General features: G+C 41.1%; 1 protein-coding gene across 1 annotated transcript in view; it reads left to right on the forward strand.

Moving 5' to 3' along the window:
• The window catches only part of DDR2 (discoidin domain receptor tyrosine kinase 2), a 222,683-nt gene that overhangs the window by 169,056 nt on the left and 29,300 nt on the right, over nt 1-24,327 (forward strand). Inside the window, exons 4-8 of the mRNA XM_036757661.1 lie at nt 8,496-8,598; nt 10,326-10,557; nt 10,817-10,964; nt 13,789-13,894; nt 21,500-21,683. Coding sequence (XP_036613556.1) covers nt 8,496-8,598; nt 10,326-10,557; nt 10,817-10,964; nt 13,789-13,894; nt 21,500-21,683 — 773 coding nt within the window. The remainder of the gene's footprint in view (nt 1-8,495; nt 8,599-10,325; nt 10,558-10,816; nt 10,965-13,788; nt 13,895-21,499; nt 21,684-24,327) is intronic.

The raw sequence follows: 24,327 nt of genomic DNA on the forward strand, positions 1-24,327 counted from the left end.
GTGTTTGAGGCTGGATTCGAACTCAAGAGGCCCAGTGTTCTATCCACTGAGCCACCTAGCTGCCCAGGTGCTATTATTATTCTCATTTTATAATTGAGGAAACTGAAGCAAACAGAGTTCAAGTGACTTGCCCAGGATCACACAGCTGGCGTATCTGAGGCTGGATTTGGATTGTAAGGGTTATCTAGTCCAATTCCTTCACTTTATGGATGAGGAAGGTGAAGGTAAGTGATTTGTTTAGGGTCACACAGAGGCTGAGCCAGAATTTGAAGCTAGGCCCTCTCATTTCAAGTCCAACATTCTTTCTACTGAATTGTGCTGCCTTTCCAAAAGTGGTGGAATCTGGAAGGGCTGATGACCAGCAGCCTCAGCTGTTGCTCTTTCCCTCCAGGGTTTCAGAAGACTACCGGGACACGTGTCCTGAGCCAAGAACTGTGCAGGTGGTGGCATAATTAAGGGCGTGGGTCTATCCTAAGAAAAGTGTCTCACCAGAACTGTGGAGTCCATTGTGGGACTTCTTGACCCCTGCCATGACCCTTGCCCATAGTTACGTTCTGTAGATAACATCCTTCACTGGCGAATAATTGATATCTGGCCTTTTGCAGTTGAGCCCAGTCTCGACACTAGAAGGTGAATTGTTGATCATAAGAAGCATTAAACCACATTCACCTCAACCTCTAGCACAGGTCTAGAAGTCAGTAACTTCTTGTCATTCTGGAAAAGTGTCTTCTTTTCAGTGAGTTCAGCCCCACAGAATGCTCTTTTCTTGCATGCTAACAATGGCTTCCTTCAGTTGAGGCAAGCTACCATACAGTTATCCCTTCCACATTGTGGAGGTTAGGGGCCTGGTGCCCCTGTGATCCTGGAAATCCTTGTAAAATTTTTTGGCCCTCACTTCGTACCAGAGAAGAAGTCTGAATTTTTTCTTTTCCTTTTATGAGGTGTTTACAGTATTAAAAGATAAAATATGTTGATATTATACAATACTAGACATATTTTTATGCATTTCTGAGTTTCTAAACTTCTGTGTCATCTGCTGGCCTTCACATGTTATCTGTGGCTTCTTCAAAACTCCCCCAAAACTCCCATTTAATTTCTTATGCCAACCCACTACATATCAAAACCTCAATGTGGAAAGTCACGATGTGGAAGGGATAATTGTAGAGATCACAGTGTGACTCAGGATGGAGGACTGACTCTAGAGTCTGAGGTCCCAAGTTCAAATCTTGCCTTTGTTATTTGCTACTCATATGACCTTTGGTACGTCATTTAATCTCAGTTTCTTCTTCTGGAAAACGAGCGCGTTGGACTAGATGGCCTCTCTGGTCCCTTTTAGCTCAAAATCTACAGCCTTATGACAAAATAAAGTGGCCTCAGGAAGGCTTAAATTCAGCCTCCATTGTACCATATTGTCTCCACCATAAAATATAGGAGTTGATCTCGACAATCTCTATGATCCTTTTCCCTTCTACATTCTATGATTCTACCTCCATTCCTTGTAAGCTCTGAGGTCCTCAGAGAGAAGAGATCAATTTACAACTTTTTGTATTTGGGTGGAGTAAATACTTTAGACATTGATTGCTAATGGTACAAAACCATTTCTTTCTCAATAGAGTTTTTTGCTGCCCCCTTGTGATAAAGACTGGAAGTTTCTTCTTCAAGAAGCCATTTAATACAAGCAGAGTATAGCTTTCAACAGTAGTTATTATAAGGTCATGCCATTGTAAAGTCAGGAAGGAATTTAGAGCTTATATAATTCAACCTTTATAGATGAGGAAACTGAGTTCCAGGTTAAGCAACTTAACCAAGACTATACTAATATAGCAAGTAGCAGAGGTAAGATATGGACCCAGGTCTTCTGATCCCAAAGCCAGTGTTCTTCCCATTGCACCAAACCAGATTGTGGGATACCCTCAGGGGTGTGCTTGCTAGTAAACGTTTAATAATTCATTGTTTGAAAAAATGTATACAGGGCATAGTTTTAAAAATTTGCATTATCAACATTTTCTTCATCAGTTTCTTAATTCCAGACAGTCAACAAAACAATAAATCAAGCCCTGATTTGTAGCATTTGCACCTTCTGAGATGTAAATGTTCACATTGAAAACTTAACAATCAGTTCTAATGAGGTAGGAACTGGCTCCAGTGCACCCCTGGATTCTCTCAAGACCAGCAGCCACCACTGCTCTTAGTGTCCTAACCAATGCAAGATAGTTCTCTGTCCAATGGTGCCCATTTTCCTGGAAATATAAAGACAGGGTACATCTCTCTAGAGCAATCCTGAGGAAGACATATTAACTCACCATTGGACAATGGGTGGGGGACATCTCTCACCCAGAAGGTAAAGAATTCGATGATTCCCATGACGCTGTACGTCATTCCTTCCTGGAAAGAAAAAAGAAACGTAGAATTTCATTTGGTAGTGATTTTCTCTGTTAGACTGAGATGAGAAATCAAAATCTGACCACTTACTTTGGTGGCAGTTCTGACATTGGCAAATGTCTTTAATGGGTACAGTGACTGGTGAAAATGCCTGGTTCTGACATTATCTTTACTCTCTGACATTATCCGGCATTGTTATCTTTAGTAATAGCCAGCATTTTTTTACAGCACTTCGAGGTTTGCAAAGCCATTTACAGATACTATTATTTCATTAGATTGTGAGTTCTTGAGGGCAGGGACTGTCTTTTGCCTCTTTCTGCATCTCCAGAGCTTAGCGCAGTGCCTGGCACATAGTATGCGACTAATAAATGTTGATTGATTTTTTAAACATCTACTACATGCCAGATTCTCGGCAAAAGTATTTTTGTGAGGAAATATCAGGGAAAGGATCTTTATAAATTGCAGATACTCCACACAATGAACCAGTTTCCCTTTGGACCTTATGGCTACTTTTGGGGAGTCTTGTAAATATCCTGAGCTCTCTCATTCTTTGAATAATAATTATAGTTTGTGTTTTCATCAGTCGATCAGCAAACATTTACTAAGCACCTATGCTGAGATACAAAGACAAAAATGAAACCATCTCTGCCCTCAAGGTGATTACATTCTATTGGGGGAGACACTATGTATACATATACTGTCAGTACATGCAAAATATATTTTTTAAATGAATACAGGGCTATTTTAGGGGAAGACCAGGGATCAGGTAAGTCTTCATGCAAGAGAAAGGACTTGAGGTGAACTTTGAAAGAAACTTGGGATTCTAAGTGGTTGAAGTGAAGAAAGAATTCATTCTAGGCAAGAGACACAGCCCATGGAAATGCATGCGGATGGAGGGGAGATGGGGCATGGAATGTGTGAGGAATAACCAGAAAGCCAGTTTGGCTGGATCAGGGAGTGGGTGAAGGGGAGCAATTAGTGTACAATAAGTCTAGAAGGTTCAATTAGAATCAGACCACAAAGGGTTTTAAATGCCAAGCAGGAGGGTTTGTATCTGATCTTAGAGGCAGCAGGGAGTCACTGAAGTTTCCTGAGCAGGGAAGTGAAATTTTCAGAGCTATGTTTTAGGAATATCACTCTGGCAGCTGGAGAGTTTTGGAGTTTACAAAGCATCCTATGAGGTGGTTAGAATAAATATTTTATTACTCTCCCTTTTCAGATGAGGGCACAGAGCATTGGGAAAGTTTCCACTCAGAAAAGAGAATCAGAAAAATGCCTTGTCTGGGGCGGCACACACAATACTGTGTGTGTGTGTGTGTGTGTGTGTGTGTGTGTTGGAGCTGAGATTCAAACCCAGAACTCTCAATTCCAAGTCCGTTGTTTTTTCTCTATCCACCATGCTGCTTTTTTTTTAATTCACCTGGCTTTACTGCCATGTGTATATTGGAATCACCCAATGCTGGGCGTTAGGAACTTCTGGAACACTCTGTGGGCTTTCTTCTGATGGATTTTGAACGGCATCCTCTCCCAAGGTGACCTCTTTCAGAATCTGCATTCTCCAGCCTGGAATCTATCAGAGTATAAACTCTCCATAGGAAATTTGTATGGGAGTATTGTATGTCTGAACTAATCTTAGAGTTTGGGAACTGTGCCTTTCCTGGGTCTTGCTGGCCCTCTGGCCAAAGAACATCTGAGGGTTACGGACCACATGGATGCTAGAAACTGTTCTGTGACATGTAATGATCTTGATTGAACTTTCACAGTCCACCCCATCCCCCACTTCCATCACCTATGCCATCCTTGGCATTCTCTTCCCCAAATTACTAGTTATTGACTAAGAAGAATTCAAGAAATGCTTGATTCAGATAATTGGTATGAGAGCAAATGTATCAGCCTCTTGTTTCTTTATGTTCATATATATGTATACAAATACATATGTATGTTTATACATGTATTTGTGTTTATGGAGAGATCTCTGTCTCTCTCCCTCTCTGCCTCTCTATCTTAGTCTCTGTATGTATATATCTATGTATGTATATAAATATAAATGTGTGTGTGTGTGTGTGTGTGTGTGTGTGTGTGTGTTGTGTGAGGTCAGAGGGTGGAGACTAGGACCTAGTCTCTCATGCAGACTTTCCACTGGGCCTAATGTGCAGGGAAGGCTGGCCAGCCCCATTCTTGGCCCAGGACTCTCCCTTTCTCTTTCCCTGAAGCTACTTCCTGAATCCTTTTCTGCCACACTGACTCCTTCTTAACTATTGTTCTCTCTCCCCCTCTTTTCTACCACTTTCAAACTGAGCTAACAGAAACACACTCAAACAACCAACACAAGTGCTAGCTCTGAGTCTGTTTGTTCCCTCATGTGAGAAATGGTTATTTTTCTCTTGTATTAATAACTAATTATTGAATTAAAATTAAAGTTTTCCCCCTTTTCTACTTCCTCATCCAGAAATCAACCAGGATGGGAAACCTGAGGCAGAAGTTTATTTATCCAGGCCAAGATCTAATCAGACAGTAAAAGAAATTCAAAGTTTAGGCTAATGGAAGGATTCCTGCTTATTGTGTTTGCTCAAACAGGTCTAGGGAAGTGTTGATTCTCCCTTTTGTCAGACAGGTGGTATGGAAGTTGATAAGTCTCTTTGACCAAGATTTGGGTCATCCGAGTCACGTACTCCAAGACCGTCATTGTAATATAGCCCACCCTTTTTTTGTCATATTCATTTTCTCATTAATTGTCAACCAGTCAGAGTTGATTGCCACTCTCAGGAACACCTGTTCTTCCAAGGGCATATAAACTGTGAGCCCACTGCCATAAGAGGCCTTTGGTCTAAGAGATATGGCCAAATGACCATCCTTTTATTAATAAACATGCTAGCATTATTAATCAAATGATTAAATTACCCAGGAATTATGTCTCTTGAACTTTTTAAATGTCACACTCACCATTTCCAGGCCAGGTTACAATCCCTCCATGTCCCACACCTGTCCTAGTAATATATTCTGATGTCTGTAAACAGGTTTAGGGTATAACAGTAAGAGCTGTATACCCCTGCAGGCTTGGGCCCACAGCTGTTTCGTTTTTCCTGCCACCCTCAGCTTGTGAAAGGAAGACCTTGCCTCAAACCATTATCAGTAGCAACTCTGATTCTGTTAAGGCAGTGGATTGATTCAACTCATTTTGGATGTTTCTATTGGGAATTCCAAATCCAATACAACTTACCTGTAAAGTGAGAGGTTGGACAAATGACCTTTAAATTACTTCTCAGATCTCTATAGAATGATCCTACGATAGCTCTAGTGAAATGATTCAAGGGTTTTAGTATGGAAGAGGTAACAGACAATTCAAGCTGCCTAGGAATGAAATGGGCTGCCTTGGGAGGGGTAGAGAGTTCCCTGCCTTCGGACATGGTTAAATGTAATCCAGATGGCAGCTCAACAGAGATGTTGGAAAATTCTCTTATCATTTTTGTGAAGGCTTTCCCAGTTTTCCCAGCTTCTGGTGCCTTCCCTGCAAATTCACCTGGTATCTATTTTCCCATTTTGTATGTGCTTATACATGGACGTGGTGTCTCCCTGGCCAGATTGGCAGCTATTCAAGAGCAGGGATTGTTTGCGTCTTGTATCCCCACCACCTTACAGAGTGCCTGGCACATAGTAAAGGCAAGAATGCTTACTGATTGATTGTTTGGAGTAGGTGGGCTCCTTCTAGACCCTCCTATTGTCCTCTGAGGGCACTTCAGTTTGTCAATGTCTTTTAGAAAATACAGCACCCAGCACAATGCCCCACTTTTGTCAATGCCGTCTAGGATCACAGGAGCCCAGATGGGAGCCAAATCGCACCTCTGATGCAGAGGAAGTTGGAGAATTCCTAGGGTTTTTCTCATCAGAACTGCTCCCTAAACTACACTATCACTACAGGGTGTTCCTGTATTTAAGCCTCAATAGCTGAAATACAGCACTAAGCCTTTTAGGACATCCTGAGTTTGTGTGTGGGTTTTTTTTTTTTTTCATTTTTAACTCAAGTGTATTTCTATTGCTTGGCCCATCTATTTTGAAATAAATTAACTCGTGAATGACAACAACAATACTAGCCAGCATGTATATAGCACATTATAACCTCTGTTTGCCTTATTCTGCTGGAGAAGGAAATGGCCAACCACTGCAGCCTGTTTGCCAGGAAAACCCCGTAGACAGTATGGTCTGCGGGGATCATAAAGAGGAAGACATTGCAGAACACTTTGTGAATATTATTTCATTATATCCTTGTGACAACCCCGGAAGACAGGTGTGATTATTACTCACATTTTACAGCTGAGGGAACTGAGGCAAGGCTAAGCATGTCACGCATGACGTATCCGAGGTTGGACTTGAACTCACATCTGTCCCGACTCCAAGCTAATTGCTCTTTCCGCTCTACCAACTAGCTTAGGCCAAGCCAGAGCCCTACAAATGCTTAGGTAAGGCCTCTTCTTCTACAGCAAGGACTGAATGCACGGGTTGAGAAAAATAGGTGTGGAGGGGTCTTACAACCTACAAAAACTTCATCTGATGCCACGTTTTGGAGCCTGGTCTGATGCTGAAATCCTCGTATTTTCTTTGTCCAACATTCTCTGTTTGAAATAGCAATAATTCACCTTGCTATAGGGTCTTATGGTTTTATCCCCATTTTGCAGAGGAGGAAACTGAGTCTTAGTGAGGTTAAGTGACTTCCCCAGGGTCACACAGCTAGTAAGTATCTGAGGCCAGATTTGAACTTGGGTCTTTCTGACTTCAAGTCTGATGTTCTAACCACTGTACCACCTAGTTGCATAGTGGCATGAGGTAGTGGTAGTATTATTTGTCCCTGTTTTATTGATGAGTAAACTAAGGCTCAGAGGAGTTAAGGGGGCTTCATGGTCACAGAGGTAATAAGGGGCAGAGATAGGAGTTGATATGATTCCAGTTCCTGTATACTTACCACTATGCTACACTGCCTCTCCAACAAGTTGGAAGAAAATGAAATAAAGAGGTTTATGATTCACCTTGAGTCACCTAGTGGTTTGGTTTTGAACCAGTGCTTTGGCTTCAGACTTGGCAGAGGAGATGGGGAAGATCGGTCAAAACTTGTTCTCTTTCATATTTATATATATGTATATATGCATATACATATACATACACATACACACAATGTATATAATATATACACATGTATATATGTGTCTATGTGTATGTGTGTGTGTGTGTTAAAGCCCATCTCCACTACCAGAAAACTGCTTTTCAGCAGCTGCTTTGTTAACTCCTCAATAGCAGGGACCATCTTTTCCTTTCTTTGTATTTCAGAGCTTAGCACAGTGCCTGGCACACAGTAGGTGCTTAATAAATGCTTATTGACTGATTGATCCAAGAGCAGCATTCTTACCACTATCCATGGCCTCTATATTAAACACAGCGGAGAATATTACATTTTCTTACTTTCTTGAATATACCTAAAGGCTTATAGAGCCATGGATCTAGGGTGGTACTGAAAGAGGAAAGATCTGGTCAGAGTTGTAACTAAGAATTATGACATGGAGCAAAAATAGTTGGGATAGTGGTGGTAGCATTAGAAGAGAAGACCATGTAATGGCAGGGGAGGATTGGTAGCACCAAGAATAATCTGATTCCATGTATAGCGGCATGATGGGAAAGGAGAGTCCAGCCTTGCCCTCATGGGAGTTTGAGGGTCAGAGGCAAAGAGTCAGGACTGGGAGGAGGGTACCCTGGCAAGTGATCCCTGGGGGTAGCAGCTGAAGAAATTATGCCTAAGAATGGTGTCAGCTGGTGGAGAACTGTGAAGCAAAACACAGGGACACTGGTCACCATGGAGGAAGCATGTCCCCCACCGTGTCATGACCCTTGGGCAAAGCTCAATCCATCCTGTCCTTGTCATGGCTTTGGCCCTTGTTGAGAAGGAATGAAGGCACTAGAAGGAAGAAGCTTATCCAACTAGACACACCCCACAGAGAGATTTAAATACATTGGTGCCATAACTTCTCTCTCAGTTATCATTGTGATGTTCCTCTTGAGCTGAAGAACAAAACCCAAAGTAGCCTCCCTCATCCCCCTCCTCTTCTCTTTGGTTTCTCCCTGTGCAGCGGTATGCCGCTACCCTCTGGGCGCATCAGGAGGCCACATTCCAGATGAGGACATCACAGCTTCTAGCCAGTGGTCGGAATCCACAGCTGCCAAATATGGAAGGTGAGGACAGTTACCCAAGGAGGGGATAGTCTCTGGGGTCCCTGCAGACACTGCCCAGTCTGGTGGCATTGCTCTACTGTATCTGGTTACAGGGAGCAGATGGGACGATCAGCACTGTGGGCTGGATCCTGCAGAGGACCAAGAGGGGTGCTGCTCAGCATCACCAGTTGTCACAGCAAATGAGTTCCCCAATAACTATTTTGTTTGTCTTACATCCATCCTGCTCACATGAGCTCTGGGAGCCCCGAGGGGAGCCGGAGCTTCTGTGATGGGAAACAGCCAGGCTGGGCAGGCAGGACTGTTGTTTATATAGACAGGCAGGCAGACATCTGGAGATCTGAATCCTGTTCCTGGCATCTTGTAATAATGAGTGGTTAGATGACACAATGTTCACCCCAACCCCCACTCTATCCCTGACCCCCTTAACATTTAGCTTCAAGTTCCTTCCCGGTAAAACTGATAAAATCCTCACTTAGGATGGTATGCAAAGCCATGTTATGGGAGGCAGGAAAAACTTAACCAACCCACAAAGAATTCTGACAAGCTCATTCTGTCCCATAAGGGTAGCAGTCAATTTTACTCTTAAGCTTATTAGGTGACTGCCTTAATGGTGGAATTTCAGGAACCCTAGGAAGTGACCAGATGAGATCCTCTTGCACCTACTGGATAATTCCTGAGTCCTACCATATTCGAGAATCATCTCTTTTAGTTTAAACCAAAAATTTTCAACATTTTTTGTATCATAGACTCCTTTGGTGGTCTGGTGAAGCTTAGGAACCCCTTCTCTCAAAATAATGGTTTTAAATGGATGAAATGAAATTAGAAGGATTATGAAGAAAACCAATTCTATTGAAATATTTCAAAAATAGCAAATATCAAAATATTTTTAAAAACAAGTTCATAGATGCTAGGTTAAGAACCCCATTGAAGGTCTTTATCATTCTTGAAATGCAACCTTCTTTCATACCCAAGAAGTAAAATTCTCGATTGATTTTATTACACACAACGAATGAAAGCATGAAGAAAAACTGATAGGATAGTAAGGTTAGAATATAAGGGTATTAGACCCTGGTAGAAGGGGAAAGGGAATGATTAGGGGCAGGAAGGGCCCAAAGAGAGAGGGTGAAAGTTGGCAGATGGAAAGCTGACTTCCACATTATTTCACAATTTTGTTGAGAGCTGGCCCTGACTGGAGAAAATAAAATGAAACCAACATTCTTTAGTATTTCCCTAGGGCATGTGGGCCAGTGGATCTTTGCCAGTCTGCCAAGCCCACCACACCACACCCACTGTAAAGAGCACTCAACTTGGCATTGAAGCATGACTAGCCTAGCCTCATTATGCTCAAGCTGGGAGGGCAATAGCTGAAATTACCCACTAGGGGGCGGAGGTGGGCATGGATGGAAGGGTGGCCATAGGGGTAGAGATCTTATTTCCTTCTGGGTCTTTAAATTAGGGTGGGAAACAAGAGCTGCATGTGATCTGTGTCTCTGGCTCCCTGGTTTGGACTGTGTCTGGGTTGTGGGGTGCCCTGGGGGAAGGGAACAAACCATATGCGGATATGTGGTGGCGGCCAGACAGGCTCCTCCTGTGGTTCCATGCTGGTATCCCAGACCATGCTTTGCCCCAGGGATTGGGTAGCTTTCCACTGTGGCTGATATAAGCAGCCATGTGGTTTGACAGTTGCCCACCCCCTTCCCATTCTATGCATCTTCCCATTGCCCTAGGCTGGACTCTGAAGAAGGGGATGGAGCCTGGTGCCCAGAGATACCAGTGGAACCAGATGATCTGAAGGAGTTTCTACAGATTGACCTACGCAATCTACATTTTATTACCCTTGTGGGGACCCAGGGACGCCATGCAGGGGGCCATGGCAATGAGTTTGCTCCTATGTACAAGATCAATTACAGCAGAGATGGCACCCGCTGGATCTCTTGGAGGAACAGGCATGGGAAGCAGGTATGGAGAATGGTACCCTAACTAGAAATAGAACCCCTCAGCTGGGGGGAGGGAAGTATCTACCTTCTGATGCTTGTAAAAGGAGGGTTAGATTGAGAAAGCCCTCCAAGCATGCTGGGTAGTTACTGACGGCCAAATGAAATGAAAATGAACCCTCAGACTGGCCACAGCCATGAAGGGTGAAGAAGTGCTAAAGGGAGGGCTCTGTGTTAGATGAATTTCCATTCCCTCTCTTACCATCCTTCTTCTGTTTCCTCAGGTGCTAGATGGAAATAGTAACCCCTATGACATTGTCCTAAAGGACCTGGAACCACCCATCGTAGCCAGATTCGTCCGCTTCATTCCAGTCACCGACCACTCCATGAATGTCTGCATGAGGGTGGAGCTCTATGGTTGTGTCTGGCTAGGTAGAGCTTGGGAAGGGTTGGCATTGGGACGGAGAGGAGGGAGGGGATGGGGTGGTCAAGGAGCCCTCTTCTGAATGTCCCTATCCCACATATAGAGAGATAAGAGGTAGATCTAGTGGAGATCTGTACTCATTCCCCTTCTTTCCTTCAATGAAGTAGAACTTTTATAATTTGGGAAAAATATAACAAGGGCTGTATCATCACCAGAAGTCATTCCAAATGGCCGCCAAAGCATTCTAGAGACAGGCCTGGCCCCTAAACTCTTTGGATCACTTCCAAAAATGAGGGAAGCTGGAGAAAGGAGAGACTGAGTCTATGCTTTCAACCTCTCCAAATCCTCAGTCTATCCTCTACTCAGCTGACACAATAATATTTTTTTCTTTTTGTTTTCAAGGGGGGAAGGCAGGGCAATTGGGGTTAAGTGACTTGCCCAAGGTCACACAGCTAGTAAGTGTGTCAACTGTCTGCAGTGAAATTTGAACTCAGGTCCTCCTGACTCTAGGGCTGGTGTTCTACTCACTGTGCCACCTAGCTGCCCCCATAATAATATTTTTAAGACAGAAATTTGATCATGTCACTCCCCTGCTCAGAAACCTTCAATGGCTCCCTACTGCTCCTTATTGGGAGCAATTACACTCCCTAATAGGGCTCTTTCAGTTCTTTCCCCTCGCTAATCCATCTTCTTCATGAAGCTGCCAAAGTGATTTTCCTAAAGTGCAGATTCCTAAGGGACTCAAGGGAGGAGCTTATCAATCAATAAAAACTAGCATTTATATAGCATGACAATAATAACAGCACCTGCTGTGTGCCAGAAACTATGCTAAGTTATTACAAATATTATCTCATTTGATCCTGATACCGTTCCTCGGAGGTAGGTGCTATCATCCCTATTTTACAGTTGAGGAAAGTGAGGTAAACAGAAGATATGTGTCTTGCCCAGGGTCACACTGCTAATAAATGTCTGAGACTAGGTTAAACTGAGATCTTTCTGACTTCACACCCAGTGTTCCATCCGTTGAGACATCTATAAAGTTTTGCGAAGTACTTTACATGTTGTATCTCATTTGAGCCTAGCTACAACTCTGAGAGATGGGGTAACTATTATCCCCAGCTCACAAATGGGGCAACTGAGATTAAGAGAAAGTAAGCTATTTGCTAGTAAGTTTCTGAGGCAGGATTTGAACTCAGGTCTTCCTGACTTTAAGCGTAGCACTCTATACCATCTAGCTACCTACCAATCAATAGCTAGTATTTAGATTGTGCTTTCGGGTTTGCAAAATGCTTTATATATGCTGTCTCACTTAAGCATTTATTATGTGCCTACTAATATTCTGGACCCTGGAGATACAAAGATAAAAATGAAACAATTCTTGCCCTTAAGGAGCTTCCATTCTCTTGGAGGAAACAAGATGTATAGGGAAGGCATTTCAATACACAGCATGATGAAAGGTCATTTAGATTTGGAGGCTGCTGGTTAATATTCAAATCCCAGATAGTGCCCTTTACATGTTAGGGAATGTTTGCAAGCTGGTCATTGTAACGATGATGATTCAAAGATCCTGAGTGAGCTAGGAAGAGGCTCTTTCCCCAAAGTGAGAGCAGGAATGTATGACTAATACATAAGTCTATCCCTGTCTAACCTAAACTATAACTCCGCCTATTCATCAAGGCTACCCAACCCTCCTAGAGTTCACAAGGCCCAGGGTCCTTGATTGTGCTCTCCCTGGCACATACCTTGATTGTATGTTAGCCTGAGGGGATTAAAAAAAAACTGTTGACATTTCACCCTTGAATCATAGATCTTGGAACATCATAAAAGCAAATTTCTGGCTCAGATTATGGGTGAAAAAGGAAATTGGCTCTGAGTCCTTGCCGCTTGTTCTGAAATGCTTTCAATGTAGAAGCTGGAGGGGAGTCTGTGTATGGGGGAAGACACAGGAATTAGGAAAGAGAAACTTTTATTTTTACTTGACTATGGACCCTAGAAAAGTTAGCCAAACAGGGCTTTCCCCCCCCTTCTTCCTGCTTTAAATGTTGCTCGTTATTCATCAGGGGAAGAATGTAAGGGCATTATAGCCTCAAATAGACCATTTTTGCATCCCTACAAAGCTTAAAAATGGTGACTCATATGACAGGAGTTTTTTTTTTTTCCCAGAGCTTAGTATTAACCCTTCACTCTCCACTCAGAAATGTGCTGGCTCTGAATTGATTAGATGTAGCTCTATGACCGTTTTACCCGGGAATCTGACATTCTCCCTCCCCTCTCTCCCAATCTTGTGAGTCCTCTTATAGTAGCAACATCCCTCCATCTGCACTCTGTGGGCCAAATGTGTTGGGCATTCCCTTGAACCCCCTGGAATAACTTGTTTGAGTCTCAACTGATTTCTGTACAAAAATGTACAGGAAAGTAGAAAGTTTACTAGATAGAAACAGAAAATCCAGGTTCAGATACCACTTGACCTCCCCCACTTATTAGCTATGTGAAAATGGGCAAGTTATAGGGTTATATATAGGCTTTAGAGTGGAATGGACTTAGAGGACATGAGGGTGTTCCATCCCTTCATTTTATAGGTTAGGTAACTGCAGTCTAGTGAGGGTAGATGACTGGTCCAAGGTAATACAGTTACCAAATGTCAGAAATGAGATCTTAACTTCTCTGAGGTTCAAGAAAAATAGTAATGTGTGCCCTGCCTAAACCGAATAAAATGAGATAACGCATGTAAAAGCATTTTGTGAATGGCAAAGCTTAGTATAAATGTAAGGGGTTACTACTAGTGTCATTTCTTTCCTCAAGGTAGTGATTCTGTTTTGTTTCCCTCAACAGATGGTTTGGTGTCTTACAACGCTCCAGCTGGACAGCAGTTTGTACTTCCTGGAGGCTCCATCATTTACCTGAATGATTCTGTCTATGATGGAGCTGTTGGGTACAGGTAAATTCTAGGGAACTTTGAAAGGAAAAAAAATGAGGCAGTAATCATCAGGTTATTAACATAGTTGCAAGAACTGGGAATCCATCAATCAGCAATATTTATCGAGCGTTGATAAGTGCCAAGTGATGGAGAGGTGGTAGGCTTTGAGTCAGGTTTGAGTTAGAATCCTGACTCTGACCCTGATTACCTATGTGACCATGAGGTCAGGGAAAGAGTCAAGATGGTGAGAAGTCAAGAAGAGTGAGAGTTTATAACTGCCAAAGCTCCCCCAAAACCTCTTTTACAGTAACCACAGAAAACGTACCACAGTGAATTCTGAGCAAGAAAGCCAAGAAAAAGTCACAGGAATCATTTTTTTCCAGCCCAGAACAACATGGGAAAACAGAAAGAGAAGTCTATAGACATTGGGGTGGTGGGGGCTGGCCAGGATTGTGGTGGGCTGTTGTGGTAGTGGTGCTGGGAGCAGCCCAGCTCCCAGGGATGATAGGAAGGACTGAAAACCTGGGCAAAAAAGATCCCAAGGGACCCCTCTACTAGCTTAGAGCACAGGACTGGATGCCATTTGGCAGCTGTGTGTCCATAACCCAGTTCCAAGCCACAATTTAAGGGCAGAGAGGAACAGTTGCAGTTGTGAAGAAGCAGGACCTACCTTTGAAAAGACTACAGCTCAGATCAGGAAATCAGTGAATAGACCTCTCCTTGGATCATACCACTTTGGAAACACCAAAAACTTACACACCTCCGGAGTGAGCTGTTAAAGAAAAAAGGACATAAAAAAGAATCTCAGGTCAGTTATCACCCTCTCCATCCCCCTAGATGTGAGCAGAGCTCAACTCTAATACAAAATCCAAAGTCATGAAGTAGGCTGGGGAAAATGAGGAAACAACAAAAACTTGACCATAAAAATCTATTATGGTGACAGAGAAGCTCAACACACAAACTCAGAAGAAGCCAATGACATGAAAACATCTACAAGCAAAGTCTCAAAGAAGAAAATACAGATTGGACATGAGCCCAAAAAGGATTCCCAGAAGAGCTAAAGAAAGAGAGAAGAGCAAAAATGATTTCAAAAATCAAATAAAAGCAGTAGAGGAAGAATTGGACAAAGAAATAAGAGCTATGAAAAAGAATTAGGAAAAGAGAATTAACAGCATGGTAAAAGAGGCACAAAAATACTGGAAATAATTTCTCAAATATCAAAATTGGTCAAGTGGTAAAAGAGATACAAGAAAATATCTCCTTAAAAATTAGAATTGTCAATTGGAAGCTAATGACTCCATGAGACATCAAGAAACAATAAAACAAAGTCAGAAGACTGAAAAAATAGAAGAAAATGTGAAATAGCTCATGAAAAACAACTGACCTGGAAAATAGATCAAGGAAAGATTATTTAAGAATTATTGGTGTACCTGGAAGGCATGAACCTGTGCGACCATGAGCAAGTCATTTAGATCTCTCTGAGCCTCTTATAAATACATTTTTTTCAAATAGTTAAAGACGGAGATCATGATCCTCTAAGTCTTCCCTTTTCCAGACTAAACATCCTCAGTTCCTTCAATCAGTCTCAATGGCTCTCCATCATCCTACTTGCTCTCCTATGAATAATCTTCAGCTTATCAATGTGACTCCCAAAATTAAGCACAGAGAGTACAGTGGGACTATTACTTTCCTAGTTGCTATATTTAAGATCAGATTAGCTTTTGGGGCATATATGCAATTTAGTTGACTCATATTGAGTTTGTAGTCCACTAAAACTCCTGGTTTGTCTGTTTTTTTTAAGACAAGCTGCTATCTAACTAAACCTCTCCCATCCTGTACTTGCAAAACTGATTTTTTTTTCAACCCAAGTAGAAGACTCTACATTTATCCATATTGACTTTTATGCTTTTAGATTCAGCCCAATGCTGTAGCCTTATGGTCCTGCCTACAGGCCAAATCTAGCTACTGCCTGTTTTAGCCCATTATTGTATGGTCTCATAAACTAAGAATGATTTTTACATTTTAAAATAGTTTTATTGTTTTTTAAAATGTAAAAACCCTTCTTAGCTCATGGGAAGTCCAAAAACAGGCCATATTTGGCCCTCAGTCTATAGTTATACTGACCCCTGCAGCCTGTTAAAGATCTTTTGGGGTCTTGACCACATCATTTAATGTACTTTATTCTTTCTGACTTTTTGTCATCTGCAAATTTATTAAACATGTCAATTTATTTTTGTTGCTTCTAAGCTTTATTGATGCCTTTTTTATATTGTCATGATTTCCCATTTTATACAACCCCTTGAACATTTTTTTGTTTAAAAAAAAGAATTAAGCAAAACCAACAGATATAGAGACCTTCACCATCAGAAACTGTAGCATTTGGCATGGGTTGTCCCCTGTCCTCCAACTGCTGAGAAGAAAGAGGAGGGAGGCCTGTTTCATTGTCTATCCTCTGGAACGAATATTGGTCATTGCATTTAATGAGTTCAGATGATTTGCATTGTTGTTTTCCTTCGTGTGACTGGAGTCATTTCGTAGATTTTACAGTTTCTGCTCATTTTGCTCTGTATCACAGAGGTCGTGTGGTAGAATAGGTGGAGCTGGATTTGGAGTCTGAGGACCTGGAGACTTCGAATCCCTGTCCTATTCCTATCTGTGTGATCTGGGGCAAGTCACTCAATTCCCCTCAATTTAAGGAAAATACAGGGATTGGACCAGATGGCCTTTAAAGTCCCTGTTCTAATTCTATGATCCCATCAAAGCTTGTACAGTTTTCCCATGACCCTGAGAATTCCTTATATTGGTAATTTCTTGTAAAATATTCCATTAAGTCTTACAATTTGTTCAGTCAATCCCCAATCAGTAGAAAACTAGTTTATTTAGTCTTTTATGACCACAAAAGTACTATCAAGAATATTTTAGTATATATAAGGACTTATCTTTAATTTCCTCAAGGTATAGGTTCAGTAGGGGTCAAAGGACAGGAAGAGTTTAATAGCTTTTCTCTTGTAATTCCCAATTGTTCCCTGGAACACGTAGACTAATTCCTAGTTATCAACAGTGCCCCTGCCTTCCCAGAGACCTTCAACCTTGATCATTTCAATCTTTTATTAGCTTTGATGGCTCAGTATGTATGAGACAAAATCTCAAAGTTTTTTTAATTTAATTTTTTTATTAGTGGTTGCAGAATTGTCAAAACTCCCTGTGGTCAGAATCACAATAAAATATAATTAGGAAATGTTTAACAAAATAAATAAAAATATCATACAACAGAGATAATATAAATTTGTGCTTCTCTAAGTCAATATGTAGCCCACAGGAATACCTTTCAATCTGAATTTGACACCACTGATTTGGAGTACTTTTTCATATATTTATTGATAAATCTCATTTCTTGCTTTGAAAACTATATAATTTGTTCAGTTATTTATTGGTAAGTGGCTCTTATTTCTGTCCATTCCCCATATATCTTATACTTTAGACTTTTATCAGATATGTTTGATGCAATGATTTCTTGGACACATCTTCCTATTTCATCATTTATGCCTTTATCCAACTCATTGATAAAATATTAAGCAGGACTAAGCACAGATACCCAGGGCACTCCACTACAGACTTATTTCCAAGACATTAAACCATTAATGTTTGGATCTGGTCATTGAAGCAATTCAATATCAATATAATTGTACTATTTTCTGGCCCATTTTACCATCTTATTCACATGAATAGCAGAAAAGATTAGATGCTTTGCTAAAATCTAGGTAAGCTGCATTTCCAGCGTTTTTCAGATCCACTAGTCTAGCAACTCTATTAAAAAAGGAAATAAAGTTAGTCTGGCATGATTTATTTTTGATGAAGCCATATGGGCTCTTTTTGATCACCACTTCCTTTTTTAGAAGGTCAGAAGACAGACATGTAATACAAGACAATGTAGAATTAAGTGCTAATTTATGCAGTAAGAACTCTAAGATCCGTAGAAGTTTAGAGGTGGGGCAATCAAGGAAGACTTTATGGAGGAGATAGACCTTGAACTAGGGCTTGAAGAAGAGATCATACTTGAAAACAGAGAAGGGAAAGCATTCCATGTAGGGTGAACAGCATAAGTCCGATGACTCTGTGTTACAATGAGACAAATGGTATAGGAATAAGGTTGGCCAGGTTTTGTGGGAAATAAGGTTGGCATGAGAGAGATTATTTGGAAATCCAGATTATTTGGAAAAAAGCCTTGAAAACCAGGCAAAAGAGTTTAAAAGCAGTTCAATTGGCTGGTGAAAGTGTTAGACTCACCATTTTTCTACCCATGCCTTCCTAGCCCTCTCCAAAGCCTAGCCCCCAGCCCCTTCCTCACTTTGCTCAGCTGCCAGTACCCACCTGCAGCCATGGAACCATCAATCAATGAACAAGCAAGCACTTAATAAGAATGGACCTTAGAGGTCAGATAGTCCAGGGACTCTTAACCTTTTTTGAGTCATGGATTCCTTTGGCATTATGGCAAAGCCTCTGGACTCCTCAGAGTAATGTTTTTAAACACTTAAGACAAAACACATAGGACTACAAAGGAAACCAATTATATTGAAATAAATTAATTATATAAAATTATTTGCTGTATATAATAGTATACATAATTATTATATTTTATTATATTATGTACATATTTTTGTATATAATAGTATATGGATCACATATATTAGCATATTAGATATACAAATTATTTATTGTATATAATATAATAGTATATATGTATTTATTATATAAAAACTATTGTATTACATATATAAATCATTGTATTTAATATATTATATAATGATACCATATACAATAATGTATTTATTCTGCATACTATAACAGTATATACAGTTATATAGACTATGTTACACATATACTACATTCCATATATCACATTAATGTATACTATATTACATATACAAATTATTATATATAATTTAAAATATATTTTAAAACACCAAGTCCATGGATCCCACATTAAGAGCCTCTGACCTAGTCCAACCCCCTCATTTCACAGATGAAGAGACTGAATTGAGAGATATCAACACTGTACTTAAAGACATAAGCCTAAAGTTAGAGCCTGGGAAGGGCTGGGGTGGAAGGATGGGGCCTGAGTACATGCGTAGGGGTTTCAGAACAATATTAAGAAGCTCCCTCTGGGACAGGTGTAAGTAGGGACCCACTTAGTTGTCATCTCGGTGTGAGGCCTTGTTCAGTGAACTCGCCCAAAACTCTATCTTTCAACCTCCTGGGTCATTCTTCTTTACCAAGTTTGATGGTCTTTCCGTGGCATCATTTTCTTCAACCATATTCAGGAGCATGTGACATAGGCTCAGGGAAAATCAGGCAGCTGGTTTAGAGCTTTGTAAATCGATGATTTGATTTGATCCTGACCTAAATGAAACACTTCTCTTTCTTTTTTAAAAATAACTTTTCACAAATTTTCCTTGGCAATTTGTATCAGGGTCTGAAACTGGAGTGTATTTGTTGTGAACAACTTTTGTATTATTTTCTTAGCCTAGTAGTCTGAGGAAGATATAGGAAGGGATGGAGGTGATTCAGAAGGGAAGCAAAGGCTTGGTCTCTGCCGATTAGGCCAATGCAAATTTTGCAGGTTGGAGATCATATTTTATAGGACTTAATCCTGCTTTATATTTTAACTTCTCTGTAAAGGTATTGTAAAATGATTTGATATTTTGAAGCACTGTGTGGGATACAGACACCACCTTGTGTGGGGTAGACATGTGGTTACTCAGAAGTTTAATGACACACCCTTTTCATTTGTGATGTCCATGTTATTCCTTCTGTCAGTATGAGATGTGGAGACCGAAGAGGGGAGAGAAATTTGCAAATAATAATTCAGCTTTCTCTTCCTCTTCTGCTACTTTAATTGTTACCATCTTTTTTAAATAGGGAAGGGGCTACCCAGTCCCTCCTAAACACCCCCATCCATAATAAATGTTCAAAAGTCAGTGTCCCTAGACTATACTTGTTTAGAATTAATTTTCTTGATGTTTTGGTTGAATTTAAATATTAATTAGTAAAGAATTTTCAGCAAATCCAGGCAACTGAAAGCTCAAAAGTAGGCAGAAATCTCCCAGGACTGAAAGGAGCTGCCACAAAGCCATGCACTTTATCCCACAGAAGGATATAGGCCCACTCTCTCAGAAACCTATTGCCTTAGAATTGCACAGGCTTCTGATTTAATAATGATAATTTTTTAGTCATTTAACAAGAAGTTACTAAATACCTACAGTTTACTAGGCATGTGCTAGGTGAAGGAGATACAAAAAATTTCCCTTTCAGCTATCTTAGAACATTGAGGGGTGTGTGTGTGTGTGTGTGTGTGTGTGTGTGTGTGTGTGTGCAATATGGCTGACGGAGGCAGAGAGAAAATAGGGATGAAAAAGGAAAAACTATCTGCTCCAAAGTTGACCTACTGAGAAATTACATCTGACAGGGGAAAATGGAACAACAGTATCACCAAAAGTAGCCTGAGGCCACTTAAAATGGCGGTAAACAGCCTCATACATTGGAGTATGACCCTGAGTCATTGAACAGACCAAGTCATGTTTCACGTATCCTGTGTAAAAGACAAGGAAGTCTATAACACATCTGAGAACTATTTTCACCAAAAAATGGTTAATATCACCTAAACCCAATGCCCCTCAAGAATTTTCTCTCAGGAAGCAAGGTCACCTTGCACAGTTCAAACGGGCAGCTTTAGACCAAACCTGGCTTACAATTTTATCACCATTTGTACCCTCAGTTCTGATATTTGGACACCACACAACATTGAAGAGAGTGTCAGGGGACCAGAGCAGCATATACCTTGAAGCCCAGTCCACACATACACTTGTGGGCATTCCCCCATCCCATGCTGCAGTGATAGTACAAGATGATGACACCCAAGACCAATGGTGTAGGTACCACTGGCAGCCTCCTCTAGCCCCTCCTTAACTCATTCTATGGTCTATTAGTACTAAATTCATAGAAGTAGTGGATCATAGAGATGGAAAAGACCTCAGAGGCCATCTGGTCTAATTCCCCATTTCACCAGTGAAGACACTGAGGGCAAGGGACAGGAGTATTCAAAGTGACTTTGCCAAGGTCATAAAGGTAGCAAGCACTGGAGACAGTGTTTGAACCCCAGTATCTGCTCTATGCCCAATCACATGTTTCTGAACCTCCCAAAGCATTCACATCAGTCCCCTTCCTTCCCCTCAATACCATGAACTGGTCCCTTCCCAGTATAGCAGGAGAAGGAATTCTCCTCCAATTCTGTGTGAGCAATAACTGTACTCACTTCTCTTCTGTGTGTTAGTTAATCTTACAAATGCCTCAATCTATTCAGAGTTAAACATTTTAAAGAAATGTTCTGCTTTATTTAACTGGAAAATTCAATTATCTGGAATGTCTCTTTATCCAACCAAATAAATGACTCATTAGTGTAAAATGAATTTTTTTAACATTTCCTTGAGAAATTCACAACTCGCCATTCTTGGGATTATTGGAAAAACTTTGGTGTGTTACAGAATTTATGTGGGGAATGACTTAATGAATGTACTATTAACTCCAGGCTCTCCTCTCCTTTTTCCCCTCCTTTCTTGGGCTGGCCAGCATGACAGAAGGTCTGGGGCAACTGACAGATGGGGTCTCTGGCCTGGACGACTTCACCCAGACCCATGAGTACCATGTTTGGCCTGGCTATGATTACGTGGGCTGGAGGAATGAAAGTGCCACCAATGGTTACATCGAGATCATGTTCGAATTTGACCGGATTAGGAATTTCACCACCATGAAGGTCAGTGGTCATCAGACTTTGGGGGAACTTTTCTAAGAGGGCCGAGAAATGGCTCTGGGCCCTGATGGGATGGGGAAGGAATGGGATAGATTCCTCTCTGTCTGATGGAGATAACTCTTGGTCAACAGAAATATCCTTTTCTAAACTGAATGAGGAAGATGATGCAGAAGAAGAAGAGCTAAGACCACCCATGACTTGGGTGGCAAATGAAGCAGGCATCTTTGCCACAAATGGTGCTCTGGGATAACTGGGATTTACTGTATTGAGATGGGGGTAGCATGGTGGAAAACACGTTAGATCTGGAGTAAGAAGATGGATTCATATCCTCACTTTTTAACTTATTGTTGATGCTGTGAGTACCAAAAGATCATAGGATCAACTATTTAGAGCTAAACAGGACTTAGGAGTCATTTAATCCAATCCTCATTTTACAAATGAAGAAACTGAGGCCCACAGAGGTTAAGTGACTTGCCTATGGTCACATTGGTAACACAGCCAGGATCTGCATCTTCATTCTTTGGCTCAAAATTCACTGCAACACAACCTCTAATTACCTTCATCTTTCCAAATCCATACCTCAAAACTACATTTTTCACCCATCTTCTCTGCTCCAGTTTTTCATGAAGAGGTGGCCCTTCTTGATAAGACTGACCCCTTGTGTTTGATTCCATTTCATGTCCCTCTCTTCAGGGAGCTTTTACCCATCTGTTATTTTCATGTATATTCCCCTCCCCCTTCCTGTCTCTCTCTGACTCTCTGTTTCTGTCTCTGTCTCTTTCTCCCCTGTCTCTCCCCTCTCTCTCTCTTCCTGTTTCTCTTTCTCTATTTCTTTGTTTCTCTCTCCCCCTCTACCCTTCTTTGCTTTTCCGTAGCTTTTGATATTGTTGATATGCTTTTCTTCTTTCACTTCCATGACCCAGACCTGTCTGGATCTCTTACCTGTGTGACCACTCCTTTTCAATTACCTCTCCTATCCTGATTCAGCATCCCTTTACTTTTCACCTTAGCCTGAGTGTCCCTCAAGGATCTGCCCTTGGCCCTCTTCTATTCTCTGTCTCTACACTGTCTCCCTTAGTGATGTCATTCACTCCCATGGAGGAATTGAAAAGAATTATTAGTTCTATGCCAGTGACTCCCAGATCTATAAATCTAGCATTGATCTCTCACCTGGGGACACTTAGGTGGTGCCATAGTGCATAGAGCACTGGACCTGGGGTCCGGAAGACCTGAGTTCAAATTTGGCCTCAGACACTTAATTAGCTGTGTGCTCCTGAGTCACTGTAGCCTGTTTGCCCCTGTTTCCTTATCTGTAAAAATTCTGTAAATCCTGTTAAAATCTATTAAAAATATGAGAATAATAATAACACCTAGCTGAGTTGTTATGAGGATCAGATGAAATAACATTTGTAGAGCACTTGGCACAGTGTCTGGCCTATGGTAGGCACAATGTAAGTATTATTTTCTTTCTCTCTTTCTCTTTCTCTCCTTCCTTCCTTCCTCCTTCCTTCTTTTGTTCCTTCCTTTCTCTTCATTCATCCATTTATATCATCATAGTCATCATCCTGAGAGCCATTCCTGCATCTTCAAGTGCCTTCGAGACATCTCCACAGCTGGATGTCCCACTAGCATCTGAAATTCAATATGTTTCAAATTTAACTTACATCTTCTCTAAATGTTGCCCCTCTTTCAAACTTCCCTGTTTCTATTAAGGACACAACCACAAAGCCTTGATCAGTTCTCCCATGGGCTCTTGAAATAACCTCCTAATCTGTCTCCTTGCAATTGCTCCCTACCCTGTCCAATTCACTTTTCACACAGCTACCAAAATAATCTTCCTTATAGCAAGTCTGATTATATTCTCTTTTGGTTCAAACACCTTCAGGTGCCTCCTGTTGCCTTTAGTATAAAATACAGACTCTTTAGTTGGTGTTAACTATCCTCCATAATCTGTCTCACCTTTCTAGCCTCATTTCATGTCATTCCCTTGCATGCACTCTGGGGTGTGCTGGAGCTTGCTCATACCAGCTTCTGATGGTCAAATTTCCAGTGTGAGCATTTACACCTTGAAAATAGATAAACACTACAAATCAGAGCTTGATTTATGGTTCTGTGGATTGTCTAGACTTAAAGTGATGGAGATGATATGAATAGCAATTAAATTTAAGTGTGTTTCATGTGATCCCCCTTCCAAGAAAGCCAGTTGTTAAACATTTACCACATACATACACCCTTGCATGCACTTCACATTCCAGCCAGGTTATACCATGAGCTGGTCCCTTATCTCAATCTGTCATCCTTGGCCTCCATACTTGTATCTGATGCATCCTTCATGCCAGCGACGCACTGTTTCCTTTACTATTCAAAATCTTGATCTTTCTTTAAGGCCCAGCTCAGGTGTGACCTCCTCCCTGCAGCCTTTACTTCTTCACTGATCACTGCCCTCTCTCCTCAAGCTCTCTCCCTCCATTTTTTCCTACAGTATTTTTTTTCTAATTAATTTTTCTCTAGCTTCCACTATTTGGTAACTTCTCATTAGTTGTGCACATGTTGAACACCCCTAATAAAATGTTAACATCTTAAGGCCAGTTGTTCTTTCATTTTTGTCTCTGTATATCAAGTACTTTGCATGTCAAAGTCACCTAAT

Source organism: Trichosurus vulpecula, chromosome 4 (genome assembly GCF_011100635.1).
Source record: "Trichosurus vulpecula isolate mTriVul1 chromosome 4, mTriVul1.pri, whole genome shotgun sequence".
In the NCBI taxonomy this organism is placed as follows: Eukaryota; Metazoa; Chordata; class Mammalia; order Diprotodontia; family Phalangeridae; genus Trichosurus; species Trichosurus vulpecula.